General features: G+C 52.4%; 2 protein-coding genes across 10 annotated transcripts in view; one reads left to right on the top strand and one right to left on the bottom strand.

The window, feature by feature from the left end:
- Window positions 1-7,771, top strand: part of SRRD (SRR1 domain containing) — a 24,631-nt gene extending 16,860 nt beyond the window's left edge. Inside the window, exons 2-8 of one of the 8 annotated variants that reach the window (XR_014069059.1) lie at window positions 2,235-2,275; window positions 3,687-3,946; window positions 4,024-4,122; window positions 4,887-5,041; window positions 5,451-5,496; window positions 5,827-6,473; window positions 7,436-7,771. Coding sequence is in view for 3 of the 8 variants with exons in the window: in XM_081542919.1 (XP_081399045.1) it covers window positions 2,235-2,275; window positions 3,687-3,946; window positions 4,021-4,122; window positions 4,887-5,041; window positions 5,451-5,496; window positions 5,827-6,048 (826 nt within the window). In the remaining 5 variants the exon portion in view is untranslated. Of the gene's footprint in view, window positions 1-2,234; window positions 2,276-3,686; window positions 3,947-4,020; window positions 4,123-4,886; window positions 5,042-5,450; window positions 5,497-5,826 lie in introns of all 8 variants that reach the window. The other 7 variants (XR_014069058.1, XR_014069057.1, XR_014069061.1 and 4 more) reach the window with 7 other exon arrangements.
- TFIP11 (tuftelin interacting protein 11) lies at window positions 6,109-22,110 on the bottom strand. 2 transcript variants are annotated; one of them, XM_081542865.1, is made up of 13 exons: window positions 21,766-22,110; window positions 20,190-20,407; window positions 14,422-14,575; window positions 13,973-14,129; window positions 12,231-12,358; window positions 11,728-11,880; window positions 9,838-10,365; window positions 9,614-9,720; window positions 8,876-9,044; window positions 8,333-8,576; window positions 7,858-8,000; window positions 7,482-7,647; window positions 6,109-6,514 (listed from the first exon to the last, which is right to left on the bottom strand). In XM_081542865.1, the coding sequence occupies exons 2-13, from the start codon at window positions 20,396-20,398 to the stop codon at window positions 6,159-6,161; spliced, it is 2,514 nt and encodes an 837-aa protein (XP_081398991.1). In that variant the 5' UTR covers window positions 20,399-20,407; window positions 21,766-22,110; the 3' UTR covers window positions 6,109-6,158. The 2 variants fall into 2 exon arrangements, with proteins under 2 accessions (XP_081398991.1, XP_081398990.1); XM_081542864.1 differs by having other exon boundaries at window positions 22,047-22,110.
- Between the last annotated feature and the right edge of the window lie 12 nt (window positions 22,111-22,122).

Genomic DNA, 22,122 nt, shown 5'->3' with positions numbered 1-22,122 from the left:
GAACTCCCAAACTCTCCTGGGCTTTACCTCCAGGAACCCCACCAGGATCTCATGGTGCCTCTGGCAGAGGGAGGAGAAAACTCTTTAAAATACACCCAGCAGTCTTCGTCATAAAAGCTTACTCACTCTGGTGAAAACGCCGTCTGTCTGTAGCCTTTATTATGTTATGTTTCATCTATACCTGCTCTGTTGAGAGTTACCATCTTAGTGGAGGCTGGATTTTGTCAAACGCTCTTTCTGCATCGATGGAGGTGTTCATAGGATTTATCCGTCGTTTTGGTAATGTGCTGTATTATTACGTTGGCTTTGCATTCCTGGCGTAAATCCCAGTTAATCATTGCGCATGTTCCTTTTAATGTGTTGCTGAATTCGGTCTCCTAGTATTTTTGATGAGCATTTTTGTGTCTGTGTATATCGGGGTGTTGGCCTATGATTTCCTTTCCTTACGCCATCCTTGTCTGGTTGTGGTATCAGGGGTATGCTGGCCTCATGAAGTGAGTTTGGAGTGTCCCCTCCTCCTCTATTTTTGGAAACGTTTGAGAAGGATCCCTGTCAGTTCTTCTTTGAATGTCTGGTAGAATTCACCAGTCAGTCTAACTGGTCCTGGACTTCTTTTTGTTGGGAGGTTTTTAATTATTGATTCAACCTCTTTACTAGTAATCAGCCTGTTCAGATTTTCTGTTTCTTCATGATTAAGTCTTGGAAAGTTGTATTTCTAGGCATTTTTCCATTTCTTCTGGGTCATTCAATTTGTTGGCATTTAACTGTTCATAGTAATCCCTTAGGATTCTGTGTATTTCTGTGATACCAGTTGTAATGTCTCCTCTTTCATTGCTGATTTTTATTTGAGCCTTTTTTCCTTGGTGAGTCTAGCTAATGGTTTGTCAGTTTTGTTTATCTTTTCAAAGAACCAGCTCTTAGTTTTATTGATCTTCTCTGTTGTCTTTTTTTTTTTAAGTTTTATTTTGTTATGTGTGTGTGTATATACCCATTTGGCTGTGATGGGTCTTCTTTGCTGCTTGGGCTTTTCTCTAGTCCGCGGAGAGCGGGGGCTACTCTCCAGGTGTGGTGTGCGGGCCTCTCACTGCAGTGGCTTCTCCTGTGGTGGAGCACAGGCTTTCAGGCGTGCGGGCTTCAGTAGTCATGGCCCGTGGGCTCAGGGCTTGCGGCTCGAGGGCCCTGGATCACAGGCTCAGTCCTGGAGTTGCCCCACGGCACGTGGGGTCTTCCTGGATCGGGGCGGCTCCCGTGCCTCCTGCATCGGCAGGTGGATTCTTTACCGCTGAGCCACCAGGGAGGCCCTCGATTGTCTGTTGAATCTCAGTTTCCTTCACAGCTGCTCTGCTCTTTCTTCCTTCTACTGTCTTCTTACTCTAGTTCCTTGAGGTGTAAAGTTGTTTGAGACTTTTCTTGTTTCTTGAGGTTTATCGCTGTGAACATCCCTCTTAGAATAGCTTTTGCTGCAGCCCACAAAGTCTTGTTATATCCCTGTTTTAAACTCTATTTTGTCTAATAGCAGTATGGCTCTTCCCACTTTCCTTGGGTTTACATCTGCATGGAATATCTTTTTCTGTCCCTTCCACCTTCACTCTGTGTATCCTTATGTCAGGAATGATTCTCTTATAGGCAGCATATAGATGGGTGCTCTCAATCCATTCAGCCACTCTATGTCTTTTGATTGGAGAATCCATTCAGTTCATTTAACTGTTGACTGTGTTTTGCTCTGGTTTGTGGAAAACAGTTGACTTGAGAGAAAGCCTCGACACTTCATTTTGCCCCTTCTTTTACTTTCACCTTGGGGTTATCTGTAGCAACAAAGGCCACTGATTGAGTCCTGCTCTGTTCGAGGCACTGCGCTGGATGTTCCCCATTTCATCCCTGCCGTAACCCTCTGTGATGGGTGCGGTTCTCACCCCATTTTAGAGATGAGGACACAAGTGCAGAGAGGCTAAATCTGCATTTAGCCTCTATTTATGGAGCTGCCGCCCTGTGCCAAGACCCCGACGTGTCCCCGTGAGTCGGGGGCCTCCTCCGGGAAGCCCTCTCCCTGCCCTCTCTGGGCCCCAGCAGCTCCGCTCTGGCCGTGTCCCCCGGGTACCCTGCTCCAGGCTCAGGGGTGGACTCTGCGTCTGAGCGTGTGCCCCCTCCCCGCCTCCTGATCCCGTCAGGAGGCAGTCCCTGTTCGGGAGCCCTGAAAGGGACGAGAGGTGACACACCACTTTTTTTCTCAACAGGGAGGACCTGATTATCTCTGATTTCTGGAGCTCAGCACTAGGTGGGTACCACGGGGCTCAGGCTGGAGGCGTTGGGGTGGGAGGAGGGCCTGAAGGTGGGCAAAGCAAGGAATCCAACTCTCATCGGGTGACGTCTGCTTCACGGAGGGGTGTCCATGCTCGTTCTAATGCTAACTCCCCCTCCCCTTACAACTGTGTGTCTCTCGGCACTTAACCCTGGTCCTCGGCTTCCATATCTGTGGAATGGACATGAAAATGTACGTATTCTGTAGTGTAATTGTGAGTATTAAATGAGGCATTTCCTAAGGTGCTTACAGTGGTGCTTGCCTGCTGCACCGGAGGCAGTGGATGTTAGTTGTCATCCGTGTTGTTGAAATTTACATTTATCCTGCTCTCCTCCCTGACCTTACATTGCCATTATAATCTCTTCCTAAACATGACGGGTGGTAACATGAATATACCATAGTAATAATTTTTATGAAGGGACTTTTGTTTCCTTTTTTGTTATTTATTATACATAATATTTTTTTAAAGTAATCAGAACTTAAAATTTTTTTTGGCTGTATTGTGAGGCATGTGAGATCTTAGTTCCCGGACCAGTGATCAGACTTGTGCCCCCTGCAGTGGACATGCAGAGTCCTCACCACTGGACCACCAGGGAAGTCCCAGTATACATAATTTTTCATGCGTAAAGCTTTTTACCAAATTTAGGGTCATGTTCTTAGTATGTATTCCCAGAGGTGGAACTGGTCAACCTGCTACCCGCTTTCAGGTTGTTTTCCAGAAAGCGTTCACTGATTCTTTGAGCAGCATGGGTGCAGAGAGCCAGCTCTCTACCTAACCTTCTGTAGCCTGGGTCTTATTTCAAGGTGTCTTTGCTGATAAGGCAACATTGGTATCTTATTACAGGAATAGATAAGGGCCGTTTGCTTTTTGTTTTGTTGTGCATACAGATTTGTTCTACTGAATTCAGTACCAGTGACAGAAAAGGAGAGAGGAGAACTCACCACTCTGTGAAATGATTTAGACAGAGTATTTTTCTTTAGTCTCTAGATGCCCCAGCCTACCTTTTTTCCCTTCTAATTTTTTACATGTTAAATATTCTTACTCCCAGTTATTTATAGGATCATTTTGAGAGTTCTATTCTTCTTTTATTAGAAAAGTAGGTATTTCAGACTACAATTGCATGTACTGGTTGCCTCTTAACTAAACTAGGATTTAGATGGACATCGGGGCCACGGAGGCACCTGACTTTTGCTTGAAGCATTCCCTTAGTTGAGGTCGCTGTCAGCTTGGGGTGGGCGTGGCTGCACGCCCCCACGTGTGGCTGGGCGGGAGGCCGCAGCCTCTTCTCTGGAGAGTGAAGCCTTCCGCGCCCTGCTCCCCAGGGCCGTGGGTGGTTTAGTTCCTGGGTCACAGCACGCCCTCGGACTGTAGGGCCCGCTCTTTCAGGAACCATCACCGGGTGTCTCCGGAAACACGTGGCACAGCTGAGGGCCCCCGAGGGGCCTCTCTCGGAAGCCCTGGGACACCTGCATCTCGACGCCCCCCCGGTGGAGGCAGATGCGGCCCCTAGCTCCGTCCCGGAAGAGACCCTGGTCCCAGGGACCTGCCGCTTCAAGTGCGTGTGTTACGGAGTCGGGAACTTCGCCAGCTGCGCCATAGCTAGAAGCCAGCTGGCGTTCTTGCTTCTCTTTCTGGAGCGGTGCCAGGTGAGTCTGTGGCCTTTGCTGTCCCCGCCTCGGTCTCGTGCACGCACGTGGACTGAGCCACTCATCGCCCTCAGCAGATTCCCAGGAGTCACTGCTGGGTGTACGACCCTCTGTTTAGTGAACTAGAAATCGCGGTTCTCAGCGCCCTGGGCGTGGTGGTTCTCAGGGAGAACGAGGTACGTGGTTAGGGGCGCGCAGGGCCCTGCACTCTGGAGTCCTCTCGTACGGGGCTGGGCTGTCCTGTCAGAGGAAGGAACTAGCTGACGGCACCGCCGAGTGAGTCTGCACGGTTCTCGGGGGGCCGTGCCTGCCGACTCTGCTTGGGGGTGGTGTCGCTGCAGGAGGGGAAGAGGGCGCGGTCTCGGCACCTCGGGAGGCCCTTCTGCTGGGAGGTGCCCTGTCCCCGGGGCGGGAGGCCGCCGCCCAGCCCCCGGCTGAGAGAGAGTGGGGATCTCTGAGACCTCCGGAAAGAAGGCTCTCCGGAGGGGGTGGCTGGACCCCAAGGTAACGTTTGGAAAGGCTCGAGTCGCGATGGGGAGCTGCAGGGAGTGACACCGGACGCAGTTCCCGAGGGCCCCGCCCCTTGGTCCAGAGCCGTCCATGTTCACGGGACACGTGTGTTCAGCAGACCCGAGTTTTCTGGGTTTCCGGATGTCCCGATTCAGTCTCGTGTGATTCTGTAGCTGTCGCCCGCACCGGGCGACGCAGGACAAGTGTCTCTCTCTCTGGTGCTTGAGGTCGCCGTTCCCGTCCTCCCAGCTGCGTTAGCCGCGGGGATGGGGAACGTGTGCAGGCGGAAGGCGGACTGGGCGGGCCGTGTCGCGGGGCGAGCGCACGCACACCACTGCATTCATCTTCGGGCGCTGAGCGCGGCTGGCTAGGGCTACCCCCTCCCCCCTGCTGTACGGCGTGTGTTCACCCCGTGCACGCGGGACCCCAGGAAGGGAAGCGGAGCGTGTGCGGGGAGCCCACCGTCTTCTACATGCCGCACTGCGGGACGGCGCTCTACAACAACCTGCTGTGGAGGAACTGGTCGGTGGACGCCCTTTCCAAGGTGGTCATCGTCGGCAACAGCTTCCGGGGGCTCGCGGAGAGGTGAGCGGGGGGGACCGGAGTGAACCCGGTCCTCCAGTCCCACCTGGACAGAGGGCTGGGCTGCGAGATGTCAGTGGGTCACGCTGGGAAGCAGGGTGTCTTTCTGCAAGTAATTTCTCCCTTCCCTTAGCGCGGGCGGAGACGGCTTTTCTAAATGGGGGAAAACGCTCACTTCTTAAAACTAACACGATATTCTCACCCTGCTTCACAAGTACTGTCATTTCTCCCTAATGAAAAGGGCAGTGACTGGGGCATTTACACCTTCTACTAAATATTTAACCTCCCCTACATCCCCATTTTAAAAGAAGATTTCTTGCTCTATATAAGTCATCTTGTCTTTCTGTGTCTTAAGGGGAATGAACCTGGTCTCATACTGCCTAATCATGTTTTCAACAATTCTGGTTTCTAGGTTGTTGACAAGGATTCTGCATAAACATTACCCATACATTGCAAAGGTATCTGCCTGAGCGGAGGGGCTGGGGTGGACAGCCTGGGAAGTTGTACTGCCTTTGTTACTGGGAAGAATCCCGCCTTCACCTGTAGTGGTGGGCCCTTGCAAGGGTCTGTGGTCCAGAAAGCTATGTTTTAGTGCATTTCTTAATTTTCTCTGTTCTCAGTACCTCATCCAACTTATGCACTGTCCTTGGGGATTCCAACTCATTGCACTAAGTACGCCTTATTCCTTAAAAGAATAACGACAGAATGAGTAAACCAGGAATCTAACCAGGAGGGTGGGGCTTACTGCGCCTGTCAAGTTTGTTTCACTTTTGCACCTTTCTGCTCAGATTCTGACAGGCCTGGAGGAGCTGGTGTTCCCTCAGACCCCAAGGTACATGGACGTATTTAACGACACCTCTGTCCACTGGTTTCCTGTACAAAAGCTAACCCAGCTCCCCACGGACACTTGGGTGTTTCGGGAAGAGCCAGATTACCAGGACTGCGAGGACCTCGAGATCATCAGGAAGAAGACAGAGGAGCCTCCCCGTGCTGACCTGAGCTCGCTGTGAGGGGCCTGCGGTGTAGGGACTGCCGTGCACCCTCTCACAGAGCAGGGAGTATGTCAGCTCTGATGTAAAATACCGTTTATTCCCAAGCGCGTCCCTGGCAGTTGCGCGGCCTACTTGGCCATGTCGATGAGGCTCTGCAGCGAGGTGGGCACCCAGGTCTTCTCGCCCTGCACGAACACCACGCCCCGGTCGATGTAGATGACGATGCGGCCGAAGGTGTACAGCTGCTTGCCCTCGTGCCGCTTCCCGATGACTGGCATGAAGACGATGTTGTGCTCCTCAGCCTTGGTCTCGATGAGGTCCTTGAAGTTCATGGGCACGGAGCTGGCAGCCACACCGATGCCCCGCTGGGCCATGTTCTCGGCCTCGCGCCGCTCCTGCATGGCCTCGTACTGGAAGTCCTTCCTCCGCTCCGTGTGCGTGAGGTAGGCGATGTGCTCGCGCGCACCGGGCTGCATGTAGGCACCTGCGAGATGCGAGGCGGGGTGAGGGGCAGGGGACACCCCACAGACGCCCAGACGGGGACCGGGCTGGGGGCACCTCGCAGCTCTCCACCAGACAGAGGCCCAGGCGCCCTGGGGAGGGGCAGGCAGCTGGCTGCTGCCACGTTAGAATTTCTGGTTAATTCCTAATGACAGATTATTAAACACTCAACAACCTTGATGGTCATCAGCCACTGTTCCCCACTTGCTAGGGCTTTCACCCCACGTGTCCCCAAAGGTTTCAGAACCCTGAAAACATAAAGCCAATACTATCAATAGGTGTATCTGGGGAGCTGAAACACAGATGTTGAAGAGGAGTCCCCAAATGCCCAGTGGTAACTGAGGGGTCCAGAGGGAAGACTCTTCAGGGGCTTGGGGTCAGGGAGAGAGGTCTGGGTAAGCAGAGGTCACAGAGACGTTCACCTCACTAAACACAGTATGCTGTATCATCATGTACTAGGCTAAGCAGAAAGAATTAAATTACGGTCGCAGCTGCCGCTCTGTGACTGTGAAAGACAGTTAGACCAGGTGCTCCGGTGGCTTTGCTTTGAGGTGAGCACACTGGGGGACCCCAGACCCACCAGGCAGAGGGACCTCTCGAAAGCTGAGTATTATCTAGGGGTAGGTAGTAACCGAACAGTCAGCTGTCTCCTCCTGACACACCAGAGCCACTGGAAGCGGGGCCTCACTACTGTTTCACAGGAAAGATGACAGGTTAACTCCTGAGTGTTAGAGTGGCCACCCAGCCCCGGCTGGGCAGACGCACCAAAGAGCCGCCAGCACAGCGGTGACGGAGGTGGACCCGGCTCCTGTGAGCCTCGTTCAGGGACAGCGCTCCTCTCAGCCGCAGGAGACGGGGGAGCAGCTGCCGGCTGAGGGACGAGTCTGTGTCCTGGCGCCCGCAGGTGCCTGAACTCTAGCTCGGGGCCTCCACCAGGGGCCCCCACTCACCGACATTGGAGGACACCGCCCTGTTCATGATGTCAAGAGCCTCGTTGAACTTGTCCTTGACAGACGGGTGCGCCAGCACTTGGTCCGAGAACATGGACTTCCAGCCCAGGTACCACTTGGTGATCTCCTCGTAATTGGGGCTGTTGCTCAGCCAGGAGCACAGCACCTGCCCAGAGGAGACGACAGCTGAGAAGCCAGAACCCACCGTGCGTGGAGACTCGAGGCCTTGGCCTCCCACCCACACCCTCGGCCCCCGTGTGGCGAGTGTTCAATAAAGGGTGTGCACTGTGTCCTGCCTGCCCGTGTAGTTCCTTCTTGTGTGACCCCGGCTACCCCAGCTGTCCCCCCGCACCCCCCAAGCTGACGCGGGGCTCACCTGGAGCCACTTGGGGAAGAAGTGCTTTTCGAGAAGGCCCACCAGGCTGGAGACGGAGACCATCCCTTCCCAGTCGATGACCCAGTAGAAGGCGTCCATGTGCTGCTGGTGGGGGTTGATGACCAGCTCCCCGAGGCACATCCCTGGAAGAGAAACCCAGCCTCTCAGGACAGCCACTGCGTCCGCCTTCGAGCTGCTGTTAAAGGTCGAGTTGAAGCTCTTGACGTGGCAATTCTTAAAAACCGTTTCCTTCCCTAATCCAGAATTAGCTCTAAGTTTAGAATTCAGTGCGACAACAGTTTGAGGACCCCAGTGGCTGCCCTGTCACCAGAGGGCCAGACCAGAGCTCAGGAGGCAGGCAGAGGCTGACCGGTCAAGGCAGAAAGGCCCGGGTACACATGGGCTCCCGGCACCTCTCGGGAGAAGTCTGTGCTGGACGTGGCTGTGCTGCGGGTAGGTTTCCCTGGCTCCTTACCCAGCTTGGGCACGATGTTCTTAACCATGAAGGCCTCCCAGGAGCCGGGGGTGAAGACGTCTTTCCAGGGCTGGAGGATGAGCTTGGCCGAGGAGTCGCTGGGGTGCCACTTCTGCAGGGCGCTGGCCAGCTTGCTGCGGATGGGGGAGTACAGCGGCTCTAGGCGCGCCTGCATGAGCGGCAGCCACGGGTGGACCCACGAGTGGATGGGCACAGTGTCAGTCAGCGGGTTCCAGCTCTCCACCTGCAGGGGGAGCGCGAGGGGCCTGAGTTCACGCGGCCTGTGGGGCGGGCAGACGATGCCCTCCTGGCTGAGCACGTGTGGGGGGGGGACAGTCTCCACTGGACCAGGACACTCACCCACCAATATACCTACACTATTTGTATTAAGTCTCAGAAACAGTACAATTCTAAGTCATTAAAGAAACCAAGTAAATGAATTCCCTACAAAGGGGGCTTTGAGGAACAGGCTGGAGCTGACGTGACAGCCCCTGAAGACAAGTGCTGCCCAAGCCCAGGCCCCTCACCCCCCCGACAGCCCACCTCCTTCTGCAGCTTGGGAAAAATGAGCTGCTCCAGGATGTTGTCCAGCACCCACACGGGGATGAGGGGCGCCCAGCTGTCCAGAAAGTCCACCATCGGCTCGCAGTTCCTCGGCTGCCACTGCGCGATGATGCTCCGCACAAACGGCATCCAGACCTCCCAGATCAGCCTGCGGGGCGGCAATGGTTACACGCCGGCTGCTCCCATGACCCGGGCACCCCCGCCCCACCTCCGGGGCAGGACTCCCGTCAGGAAACCATTAGCTGCCCCGCAGTTCTCATGGCTCCCACTCGGCCTCGGGGCGTTTCCCGGGTGTCCTGGCCTCCCTGGCGGGGCAGCTGCGGGCTCACAAGCCCCCCAGGGGTCGTGCGCTTCCCCACCTGGGGCTCTACTGCAGAGCCAACTCCCTTGCTTGGGTCACGGCTTCAGCATCACCCTCCCGAGACCCGTACCTCCGCCTGCACAGGTGGCACCCTTGTCATTCATTCTCAGCCTGGCTGTATCTGCTCCCTGTTACCACCCACCCGCCTTGTCCCCTTCCTGGAGACCGGCCCCTGCCTCACTCCCGGGCGAGCCCAGCGAGGACAGGCAGATCCTCAGCGCACACACGGCAAGAGGAGGGTGAGCGGATGAGCGAATCTAAGTTCCCGGAGTGGAGCCCGCAGATGCCCGGGGCCCCACACAGGCCGAGCCCGCCGTCCAGCCCAGACCGCTCCGCCCCATCGCCCCCAGGAGCACCTGTGGAAGGCGTCTGCCGAGAGGTCCTGCCCGCCGTGCGACAGGAGCTGGTCGTTCTCCAGGAGGCTCTTCCACTTGGAGATGGTCTCGATGCCGTACGTGCAGTCCTGAGGAGGAAGACACAGTGGCTGAGCGCGGCCGGCTGGCCCCTTGCCCTCTGGACCGTCTCGAGCCTGGGCCGCCCCGGGCCAGAGGCGGCGGTCTGTCTCCCCCTGCCCGCTCACCTTGAGGGGGTCCCACTCCTTGAAGTAGTCCTTCACGAGCGGGTAGACGATGGCCACGGCCAGGTCCACGCGGTCGGACATCCGGTACTCCTCGTAGTATTTATCCCGCAGCGTCTCGAAGACGCGGGCGCACTCGTCCAGGGTGAGGGGGTCCCCGCAGCCGGGCTGCAGGCGCCGCTCACACTCCTCCACCAGCGCCAGCACCTCGCTCAGGCTGGCGATGGCCCGCTGCTCCTGCTGCAGCACGCCCGCCGCCTTCTCCAGCTCGTGCGTCAGGTTGACCACCACGTCCCGCTCGTACTGCAGCTGCCGGTCGTTGCGGATGATCTCCTGCTCCGTCAGCTCGATGAGCAGCTGCAGGTTGTGCTCCAGCTCGGGCAGCGCGAAGCCGGGCGCCCGGGCCTCCTTGCCGGGCGGGGGCGGCGGCTGCGCCTGCGGCGGGAGCCCGTCATCGGGGACGCTATGCTTGTGGCTGATCTGGCTGTAGCTGTAGTAGACCTTCTGCTCCCGGCCCGTCATGTCTATGACCTGGGGGGGCGGAGGGGCCCGCGGGTGAACACTCGCCGCTGCCGCCCCGTCGGACGCGCACGCCGAAGCCGGGGGAGGGCGCCACACTCGTGGAGCACCGCTCAGCAGAGGCCTGGGACCCGACCACCAGGGACGGACAGACAAGCCCTCGCCTGGGGCCTCTGGACAGACCAGACATTGAAGGCTTTCTAGGAAAACTGATGACATACGAATGGGGACTATGTCATTAAGGTGAAACTCTATTTTCACACAATAGTCGAGGCTGTGCTGATTTTTATCAGGCAGGCCATGAAACAACATACACAGTCAAAAATATCTTGGTAAAAACGCACATTTCGACAAAAAGACCTGAGAAGATATGCATTACAGCTGTTAAAACTGGTCATTTATGGGAAATAAAATAATTTTCATACTTTTGCCTCCATTTTGCAATCGTCTAAAAGGTACTGCATACTGCTCTGTAGTAAGAGTCGTTTTGTTTTGTATTTTAATGTAAAAACATGAAACACAAAACCCACAAAGGCAACCAAGGAAATGAGGCAATTTCAGTGTCTGGGGAAGACTGAGGGATGAGAACAGGATGGTGCTGAAGACGAAGTGTCACCGTCACTCGAGCTACGCCTGGGACCCGGGACCACCTGCATTAGAGCACCTGCGAAGGTGTTTACCTCCGCTCCAGCCCAGACCCAGGGCCGCAAAGGCTCCAGCTGTGACCTGGACTCCGCACTTCCTGCCAGGTCCCCAGATAACCTGACCTTGGAGAACCCACTGTATTTTCAGTTCTGTGACACACACTGACCTCCTGCAGCAGACACCTGTCACCCCCGTCCCCTGGGACAGTGACGGGAAAACCTCTCAGTCTGCACGTGACATGGGCCGAAAATCGAGTCACCTTAAGAGGCCACACGGGGATGCCCCAAGGGCCCCTCCTGGTCAGAGATTGAAAGATCTTCCAATGCTTGAACCTGGCGACTCCACTTCTAGGAATCTAGCCTTACGAACTGTCCACAGCACAGACAAGGCTTTACGCACAAAGTAACCTGCCCCAGACCAACCCAGAGATGTTCAAGGTCTAGCAACAGAATAGTAGGAACCGGCAGTCCCAGAAAGCTGGGAACATTACTCAGTTTAGCACTGTCATGTCGGGGTTGGGTGGGGGTGCGGGCAATGAAAAGCCGGGGTACAGGGAATGGACAGAGGCTGCTACACACGACGCAAGCACACACGCACACACCCTCCCCCCCGCTGCACAGAAGACCCACAGGAACCCTACAAGCAAGTGCTCGGTGAGCGCCTCCGGTGTGTGGGGTAACTGCGTGTCTCCCGGACCCCCATCCGGGGCTGGCATCTACAGGCACCTACCTTGACCTGAGAAAGCTCCTTCTGGGGAGCGGTGAGCTTCTTGCTAATCCTGCCCTTGGCCTTCAGCTCTTCCACGGTCTTGTAAGAATACTTGGGCTTCTTCTTGCTTCCGCTGGGGTCTTTCCTCCACTGGCTCAGCTCCTTCTGAAATTCCTGAGTCAGAGGGACACAGTTCATCACAAGACGAAAGGGCCGCTGAGACGTCCACACGGTTCGGCACTGAGGATGGTGCTGTGTGACACTGACCCCTCCGAGGAGGCTGCCTGACACCCACTCCCCCTACAAAGGCTGAGACCCTGTCTCCACACCCCCATTTCTGCCCTCACTGTGGTTATGCGTGTACTGTGCTCCCTGTTGATGGTGGACACCAGCCTCCGGCCCATATCTGGTGCACAGTGTGAGATTGACCCGAGCCCCCGGATGCTGGCCGAGCAAACGAGCGAGCAGACAAGCCAACCCCGATCATCAGGCACACAGACCAGCCGGGCCGCCTCCCGACTCACCTCCTCGGCCTCTTCTTCCGAGTCGACCACGGGGAAGTCCTGCAGGGACTGGGTGGTGCGCTCCGAGCCGTACGCCCCCACCGCGCCTTTCCCCTTTCTCTGCTTGGCTTCGATTGGGTTAATGATACCTGACGAATGTCAGAGAGACAGACTTGAGGTCGCCGCCGTGGTGTGTGGGCGCGCCACGTGGGGAGACCCGCTCCCTGGTCCTTCCACAGGACAGCGCGCCGCCCGGAAGGGGAGCCGCTCCTGCCCGCACCGCCTGATCCTGCTGCCGGTGCCACAGAGCAGAGTGCCGCCCGGAGCTCACTCAGGCCCTGCACACGGGGCCGCCTCCACCGCGTTCCCTTAGTTAGCGGATGGGAGTACTGACACCTGACTCCGGCGTACCCTGTTCACCTGGAAGCCTCTTAACACGGGAAGGAGAATATGTTGATTCTGACTGAAGAGAGGTGGAGCCGCCATTTAAACTCCATCTGTTTTCTTACTGTATTGTATATATACGTATTACACACGTGCCTCCCTGGTGGCTCAGATGGTAAAGAATCTGCCTGCAATGCAGGAGACCAGGGTTTGATCCCTAGGTCGGGAAGATCCTCTGGAGAAGGAAATGGCAACCCACTCCAGTACTCTTGCCTGGAGAATTCCATGGACAAAGGAGCCTGGTGGCTGCAGTTCATGGGGTCGCAAAGAGTCGGACATGACTGAGCGACTATCATTCATCACTCATACATATTACATTCATATATTTCACATTGATAGTTCCTATCTCCTAAGCTTGCTTTGTTCTATACTATGTTTGTGCCTTGGAAATAAATGCATTTTTCTTTTTAAGAAGTTTACAAACAGAGCTACAGCATTGCAGTGAAGAATTGCCCCACCCCAAACTTCCCACCTGGAGAAGGCAATGGCACCCCACTCCAATACTCTTGCCTGGAAAATCCCATGGATGGAGGAGCCTGGTAGGCTGCAGTCCATGGGGTCGCTAAGAGTCGGACACGACTGAGCGACTTCGCTTTCACTTTTCCCTTTCATGCACTGGAGAAGGAAATGGCAACCCACTCCAGTATTCTTGCCTGGAGAATCCCAGGGACGGCGGAGCCTGGTGGGCTGCCGTCTATGGGGTCGCACAGAGTCGGACACGACTGAAGCGACTTAGCAGCAGCAGCAGCAAACTTCCCACCACACCCTTTCCAGCTTGTACTGTTGAGCTCCCAAATTAGAACAGCCTTCACTTTCATTCCAGGCCACCTTTTCTCAAGTCCATCGATTTTTCATGCAGCTAAGTTACGTATCCTGCCCCTTTGTGAGCAGAGCCCAGGGACAGTAACATGAACAAGGATAGTGGGCTGCAGTGTGGAGACAGCTTCCAGAATATGGAAGCTGTGGGGGCTGACCGGGGCAGGAGTTGTCAGCTAACCCAATCCCTGCCAATCTCCTAAACTGTAGTTTATGTATAATCTAGGAGAAATTGTCCGATTTTTAAATACTGGCAACTGATGTGACTTTTTAGAAACGCTGGGCAGGCCAGAAAGAAGCTTGTTTTCAGCCCATCATGCCGTATTAACCTTGACCTCTCCCTCCTGCTGAAATAGGGCGTTTTATGTAACTGGAGTTTGGATCAAGCGCGGAGCGTGGAGCACAGCTGTTACACGCTGGCAGAAAAGCAGCGAAGGGGAGCGCGGGCAGCCCGGGCCCCTGCCCGCCCACCCGGTCCGAGCCCACAGGGCAGGGCACCACACCTTGGGCGTTCTTCCCCAAGCCCCTTCCGGGGACGTAGCCCATCTTCTGAAGAAGCTTCTGTCCGATTCCTTTTGTGTGTCTTTCCCAGCTGCCGAAATCCATGAAAGACTTGGTTCCTCCTGCAAAACCTTTCTGGCTGGGCTTAAAATTGCCACCCTGAAAACAAACAAGGAAAAACCTAAGGAAGCAAGCTTGGCTGATGGGACCATGGCCGGGCAGTCACAGAGCACTGTGAGAAGTATCCTATAAACCACAAGGACACCAGTGATGTCTCAGGACAGAGCAAAGACTGCCCAGCACAGCCACGCCTCGGGGAAACCTGCTCCCACAGGGAGAGACCCACACGACCGGCATCCAGCAGAAAGCCCCCCTCCCCCAGCAGATGCCAGGGTCACAGTGACCTTCTGGGGACATTACTAAGGTCACAGCCCTTCAATAAAGATGCTACCGTTTTTAACTTCTTTGGTCCAAAATCCTTAGGAAATTCATCCTGCTTCATGGGTTTCTCTTCATCGTCGGAGTCCTCCAGCTCCGCCTCCTCTGCCGCCCCTTTCTTGAGCCCCGCGCTGATGAAGTTGACAGGTGCCGAGTAGTCGCGGGCCCTGTGGGCAAACACAAGGTCCAGCAGGGTTCGTAAGAACTCCCTCAGGCCAACCATTGGCCTGAGAGCTCCTCAGAGTGGACCTCGTGGGAACTTTAAAAGAGCAACGCTGACTTCTATTGTCAGTGCCCCAGATCCAACTCCCCTGTAACCACATTCGACACTTTGACCTGATGTGTCAACTCTGTGACTTCAGACTTACCAATGACAGCGTAGAGTTGACTAAAAATTCTAAGTATGATGTGACTGTCCACCTTTCCTTTGAGGACTTTCCTGGTGGCCCAGTGGTTAAGAATCTACCTGGCCACACAGGGGACAGAGATTCAATGTCTGGTCCGGGAAGATCCCACATGCCACGGGCACCTAAGCCCCTGCACCTTCCAGCCCGTGCTCCGCAACACAAGAGGCCGCCGCGGTGAGAAGGCCACACACGGCAACTAGACAGTAGCCCCCGTCTCAGCAACAAAGACCCAGCACAGCCAACAGCTAACTAATGTTAGAAAACAATGACTTGGTAAATTCAGTTAAGGCAGGAAATGTTGAAGAAATAAAGCCTGTTAATATTACTAGTGAAATGGAGGAACACATTCAAACATAAGTAATCATAATAACTGATGATAATAAACATAAATTGGAAGTGGTCAAACAGGAGACAGCAAGAGTGAACACTGACATTTCAGGAATCAATGAACTAAAATGGACCGGAATGGGTGTATTTAATTCAGATGACTATTATATCTACTACTGTGGGCAAGAATCCCTTAAAAGGAATGAAGTAGCCCTCGCAGTCAAGAGTCCGAAATGCAGTACTTGGGTGCAACCTCTAAAATGAGAGAATTTTCTCTGTTCATTTCCAAGGCAAACCATTCAATATCACAGTAATCCAAGTCTATGCCCCGACCAGTAACGCTGAAGAAGCTGAAGTTGAATGGTTCTATGACGACCTATAAGACCATCTAGAACTAACACCAAAAAACGATGTCCTTTTCATCATAGGGGACTGGAATGTAAAAGTACGAAGACAAGAAACACCCAGAGTAGCAGGCAAGTTTGGCCTTGGAGAGCAGAATGAAGCAGGGCAAAGGCTGACAGAATTCTGCCAAGAGAACGCACTGGTCATAGCAAACACCCGTTTTCAACAACACAAGAGACGACTCTACACACGGACATCACCAAATGGTCAAAACCAAAATCTGATGGATTATATTCTTTGCAGCTGAAGATGAAGAAGCTGTATACAGTCAGCAAAAACAGGACCAGAAGCTGACTGTGGCCTTTGACCTTATTACAAAATTCAGACTTAAACTGAAGAAAGTAGGGAAAATCATTCAGTATGACCTAAATCAAATCCCTTAACGATTTATACAGTGGAAGTGACAAACAGATTCAAGGGATTAGATCTGAAAATCTAATCTCCATAGATTAGATCTATGGGTTGCCATAGATCTAATTAGATCTATTAGATCTCCATAGCCTCAAGAACTATGGATGGAGGTTCTAACACTGAACAGGAGGCAGTGATCAAGACCATCCCCAAGAAAAAGAAATGCAAAAAGGAAAAATGGTTGTCTGAGGGGGCCTTACAAACAGCTATGAAAAGAAGAGAAGCAAAAGGCAAAGGAGGAAAGGAAAGAGATACCCATCTGGACGAAGAGTTCCAAAGAATAGCAAGGAGAGATAAGAAAGCCTTCCTAAGTGAACAAAGAAATAGAAGAAAACAATAGAATGGGAAAGACTATAGAGATCTCTTCAAGAAAATTAGAGATACCAAGGGAACGTTTCATGCAAAGATGGGCACAATAAAGGACAGAAATGGTATGGACCTAACAAAAGCAGAAGATATTAAGAAGAGGTAGCAAGAATACACAGAAGAACTGTACAAAAAGGATCTTCAGGACCCAGATAACCACGATGGTGTGATCACTCACCTAGAGCCAGACATCATGGAATGCAGTCAAGTGGGCCTTAGGAAGCATCACTACGAACAAAGCTAGTGGAGGTGATCGAATTCCAGTTGAGTTATTTCAAATCCTAAAAGATGATGCTGTGAAAGTGCTGCACTCAATATGCCAACAAATTTGGAAAACTCAGCAGTGACCACGGAACTGGAAAAGGTCAGTTTTCATTCCCATCCCAAAGAAAGGCAATGCCAAAGAATGCTCCAACTACCACACGATTGCCCTCATTTCACATGATAGCAAAGTAATACTCAAAATTCTCCAAGCTAGTCTTCAACAATACGTGAACTGAGAACTTTCAGATGATCAAGCTGGATTTAGAAAAGGCAGAGGAACCAGAGATCAAATTGCCAACATCCGCTGTATCATAGAAAAAGCAAGAGAATTCCAGAAAAAAAATCTACTTCCACTTTATTGATTACACTAAATCCTTTGTTGTGGATCACAACAAACGTGGAAAATTCTTAAGAGACAGGAATACCAGACCACCGACCTGTCTCCTGAGAAATCTGTATGCAGGTCAATGAGCAACAGTTAGAACTAGACATGGAACAATGGACTGGTTCCAAACTGACAAAGGAGTACATCAAGGCTGTATATTGTCACCCTGCTTATTTAACTTATGTGCAGAGCATATCATGCAAAATGCCGGGCTGGATGAAGCACAAGCTCGAATCAAGACTGCCGAGAGAAATATCAATAACCTCAAATATGCAGTTGACACCACCCTTATAGCAGAAAGTGAAGAGGAACAAAACAGCCTCTTGATAGTGAAAGAGGACAGTGAAAAAGCTGGCTTAAAACTCCAGCTTCAAAGCTTAAAACTCAACAATCAGCTCTTAAGAGTAATGGAAATAAAAACAAAAATAAGCAAATGGGACCCAATTAATCTCAAAAGCTTTTGCACAGCAAAGGAAACCATAAACAAAATGAAAAGACAACTCACAAACTGGAAGAAAATATTTGCAAAAGATGCGACCAACAAGAGATTAACCTCCAAAATCTACAAATAGCACAGGCAGCTCAATATTAAAAAAAAAAATCAAAAAATGGGCAGGAGCCCTAAACAGACATTTTTCCAAAGACACACAGCTGGCTAAGAGGCAACTGAAAAGATGCCCCACACTGCTAATAAGAGAAATGCAAATCAAAACTTCAATAACATATCACCTCACACCAATCAGAATGGCCATCATCAAAAAATCTACGAACAACAAATGCTAGAGAGGGCGTGGAGAAAAGGGGAACCCTCCTACACTGTTGGTGGGAAGCTTAGTTGGGGCCGCCACTATGGAGACAGTATGAGATGCCTTAAAAGACTAAAAGCAGAGCCACCATACAGCCCAGCAATACCACTCCTGGGTATACACCCATGGAAAACCGTACTTCGAAAAGATACATGTACTCCAGGACTTCCTGGATGGTCCAGTGGTTAAGAATCAGCCTTGACATGCAGGGAACACAGGTTTGATCCCGAGTTGGGGAAACTTAAATCCCATAAGATGCAGGGCAAGTAAGTCCTCACACCACAACTACTGAGCTCAGGTGCCGCAACCAAGACAAATAAATAAGTATTGAAAAAGAAAAAGATACATGTATCTCAGTATCCACTGCAGCACTGCTCACAGCAGCCAGGATGCAGGAGCAACCTAGATGTCCATCAACAGAGGAATGGATAGAGATGTGGTATAATCATATATACAATGGAATATTACTTGGTCATTAAAAATAATGAAATAATGCCACTTGCAGCAACATATATGGACCTAGAGACTACGTTACTAAGTGAACTATGACAGAGAAAGACAAATATGTGATATCACTTATCAGTGGAATCTAATTTTAAAAATGACACAAATAAACTTGTTTCCAAGACAGACTCACAGATCTCGAAATCACACTTATGACTGCCAAAGGGAAAATGTGGGGGGAAGGGACAAATTAAGAGATTAACATATACATACACATGTATAAAACAGATAATAAGGACCTACCGTGTAACACAGAGAATGCTACTCAATATTGTGTTACAACCTATATAGGAAAGTTATCTGAAACAGAATGTCTCTGCATGTATTTATATGTATATATTTATAAATAGAAATATAAAAATATAACTGATTCACTTTGCTCTACACATGAAACACACACAACATTTTAGGTTAACAATATTCCCCTCGCCCCCCCTGAAAAAATTTGTTTCAGACACTATTTCAAGTACAAAAATCAAACAAGAAAAGACATTTTCATAAATCAAAACCATAAATAAATAAAATACATTAAAGGGAGATTATATGAATGGAAAGTATATTAGCAATTTTATCAGATTCTTAGAAAAGCTCTTCATTAAATGTATTTATGAAAACTAAAATACCTAAGAAATTAACTCTATGAGAAAGTACTGATTTTATCTGACTGCCTCAAGAACAGTACTTACAGTAAGTTCTTAATCACAGCTCCCCTTTGTATAATCTGGAGCTGATAGCTCTGTATTGTGTGGTTAAAGAGCGAAAAGAGTCCAGTGAAAAAGCCTGGGAATTTTTCAAAATAAGGTGATGCTTTCTAAAATGACTAACCTAGTAAATAAACATCCCCGTGGCAATAAGATCCAGAGAGGAATTTTTCCCTAAGAGATGCCATATAAGAGCCCAACACCAGAGTCAGACAGAACCCCGGTTCTCACAGCTTAGCTGCGTGACTCGGCCGTTGTTTCTTCATCTGTAAAATGGGATGATAACACTGGTGCCCTTCTCATAAGGTCGGTGAGACCAGGCCCGTGAGGAACCTGTAGGTTCTGGCCGCTGTTACTACCTTACGATCATCCATTCCTGCCCTGTGATCTAGTCATCGCCCACTGTTACCATTTCTCGCCAGATGGAGAGAGGCTGAACTCATCTCTGCTCCTTCTCCCCAGTCTCCTTTGTGAAAACTGTACGGTCTCAACGGGCTGCAGCTTCCAGGCTTCAGGTGGGGACACGGAGGCAAAGCTCCGTCAGCTACACACTGGTCCAGCGCGCTGCAGCCCACACACTACTTCACACCAAGGAGGAGGAGGCTTTCAGCCTGAACCCCCGGCCCAGATCTCCACCATCTCTCCCCGGACCACCGCCCAGGCCTCCTCGCAGAGCCCCGCTTCCACTCTGGCTTCACAGGGTCTTCTCCACACACACTCCTCCTGCCACATCTCACCCCCTCCGCACAGATCCACAGTCCCCTCACTCCTCCTCACCCTCTCCCCCATCTCCCCACAAGACCGCTCACGTCCTCTTGGACGCCCTGCTCCTCCCATCAAGGGCCTCTTCTTCCTCCTGCCCCCAGCCACTCAATCTTCCCCGACCTCCCAGAACAGGTCAAACACCCAAAAAAGTACCCCCCTCCGGTCCTACGTCAAACTTCCATTTGTGAGCCTGCCTCCATCCTCGTGTGTCTGGGCTCCTCGAAGGGAAGGACCGGGGCTGCAGCACAAGGCTTTAGACACATGACTGCTCACTCAACACTACTGACGGCAGGTCAGTGAGAGAGCAGCGCTCTGTCCTGAGGAGGAACTGGGCTCCCTGGCTGAGGTCGCAGCTAAGGGGCTCGGGGAGGCCGGGAGAGAAGCGTACTTAGCAGGGTAGCTCCCCAACGACTGGGGAAAGTGGTCCACGCCAGCCATACCGTTTGCCTCCAAAGCTGGGCCTCTCCTCATCTGAGTCTCGCTCTGCCCACACTCCGTAGGTGGCCTCTTCCTTGGTCTGCCAGTGGCGCTGCCGGTTGGGGTTGAATTCATTCTGGAGATCCCAGTCGGTGATCTCAAAGTTCTCCCGCTCGTCCTCGTCATCATCCACGTGGCCTTCCCCGTCCCGGTACAAGTGGGACAGCGACATGGCCTGTCACTGGAGGGAGGCAGAGAAAAGGCACAGTCTGTGACCAGGCCTGGGGGCAGCAGCAGAAGGCTGCCCTGTCGGCTGCTACTCCCTGCCGCCCTCACAACCTCCTCCAAACTCAAGTTCACTGAAGTCACTGTTACAATTCAATAAAGCAGATGCTAAAAACATATTTTAGAAAACAGGTAGTAAAACAGAATAAAAAAGACCAGTCCCAACAGTCCATGTGGTTAAGCATGGATTTCCTTCTCAGTGAGCTTGGCCCGGGAGTGGATGGACAGGGGATGCGGGGGGAGTCCGCGTGTCACCCACACTCACACACAAACCAGGTAAAAACAACTTAAGGATGTTATTCTACGCATTATTGCCTCAGAAATGAGGCAGACATTTTCCTGGACATTATTTTTTTCTATTGCTGAGTGAAGAGCTTCATCTGGACTTTTAACAGTTGAGCAAAGTGTTACCTGTTTTTAGGAAACACTTAAATATGACCCTAAGGTTTTCCTCCCCAGACAGGAACCTTTTTTGAGGCGCTAGAAGGCAGTAGTGATTATGAACCCGACCTTAAAACAGCACACATCTGTGAACTGGAATGTAGCAATCAACTCAGGGTAGCAGGGTGATGAGATTCAGCTGTCTCTTAAGTGGATTAACTACAGTACCAACCTTCGAGAAGGCTTGTGAGGCAGTCAGTGAGATGGCTCTTTCAAAACACTTAGCTCCCAGTAAGTGCTTGTTATCTAGTCCCACGATTAGGTCTATGGCCCCTCCTATTACTGGATTAGCATGGAGCAAAGTGATTGTGAAAGCAGGTGCCGAAATCACACAGCCCGAGTTCAAATCCCCACTCTACCAGGTACTCAGTGTATGAATATTAAACGCAGACCAAGTGCCAAGCATGGGGCACCACAAGGCAATACATGGAATACATGACGGCGCTGTGACCTCTGTCTAGCAGCTGCCAAAGGCAGGGACAGCCAACTCGCTACTTCTAAGGCGGGGACAAACTCTGGTCAGCTCTGTGGGGAAGTTTTCCCTACTTACTCTACTCAACTCACTGGTGCAGCGGTTGGGTCCTGCCGGTCCTAACCTCATCCAGGCGCGAAAAGAGGGGGAAATATTCTCAGAGAAGGCGGGGAGTCCCAGATACATGGGAGTCGCCGATCACCGCTAACTCCTTGGGCACAGGGCACGGTAAAAATCACGGAGCTGTCACGAGTTACAGAGCCCCCAGGAGGTGCTAAGCCCTTGCTGGACGCTTCAGGCCGATAACCTAATGTAGGCCTCAAGACACCTCCACGAGGGAGGTACCGCTAGCGCCGTCGAACTTCAGACTTCAGTAAAACGAGGCTGAGAAATTAACTTGCCCTAGGTTCCACGGCTGGTGGGGCTCAAAACCAGGTGGGACTGCAGCCAGGGCTCAGCGTCTCCCTGCCGCGCCGTCCAGACCCCGCGGTGGAGGTTCGGTGCCTAATTCGGCCCGGAGACCCCAAGCGGCCCCGCCCCCTCCCCACCGCGGCCGAGCTGTCTGCCAAAGGGGAGAGCGACCGGCGAGGCCGAGGCCCGCTTCCGCGAGCCCGAGCCTCCTCTCCTACTGGCGCGGACTCCTCCCGAGTCCCCTGTCCATCCACTCCCGGGCCAAGCTCACCTCTCTCCGGCTCAGCGGACCAAACTCAGCGGCCAGCTCGGTGCGAGAAACGCGACACTAGGGCGCCGGAACTCGG

This window comes from Giraffa tippelskirchi, chromosome 11 (assembly GCF_054371585.1).
Source record: "Giraffa tippelskirchi isolate mGirTip1 chromosome 11, T2T-mGirTip1v1.2.pri, whole genome shotgun sequence".
Lineage (NCBI taxonomy): Eukaryota > Metazoa > Chordata > Mammalia > Artiodactyla > Giraffidae > Giraffa > Giraffa tippelskirchi.
Note: the sequence above shows the minus strand (reverse complement) of the source record. Positions and strands in the feature narration are given on the sequence as shown.

Bases quoted from the DNA above. Each gene is read 5' to 3' on its own strand.
- TFIP11 (XM_081542865.1), bottom strand. From the start codon at position 20,398: ATGTCGCTGTCCCACTTGTACCGGGACGGGGAAGGCCACGTGGATGAT. The intron at 12,359-13,972 runs GTGTGGTGCCCT...GACATTCGTCAG, and splicing joins CTTGGGGAAGAACGCCCAAG to GTATCATTAACCCAATCGAA. The intron at 8,001-8,332 runs GTAAGGAGCCAG...TTTCTCTTCCAG, and splicing joins GAACATCGTGCCCAAGCTGG to GGATGTGCCTCGGGGAGCTG.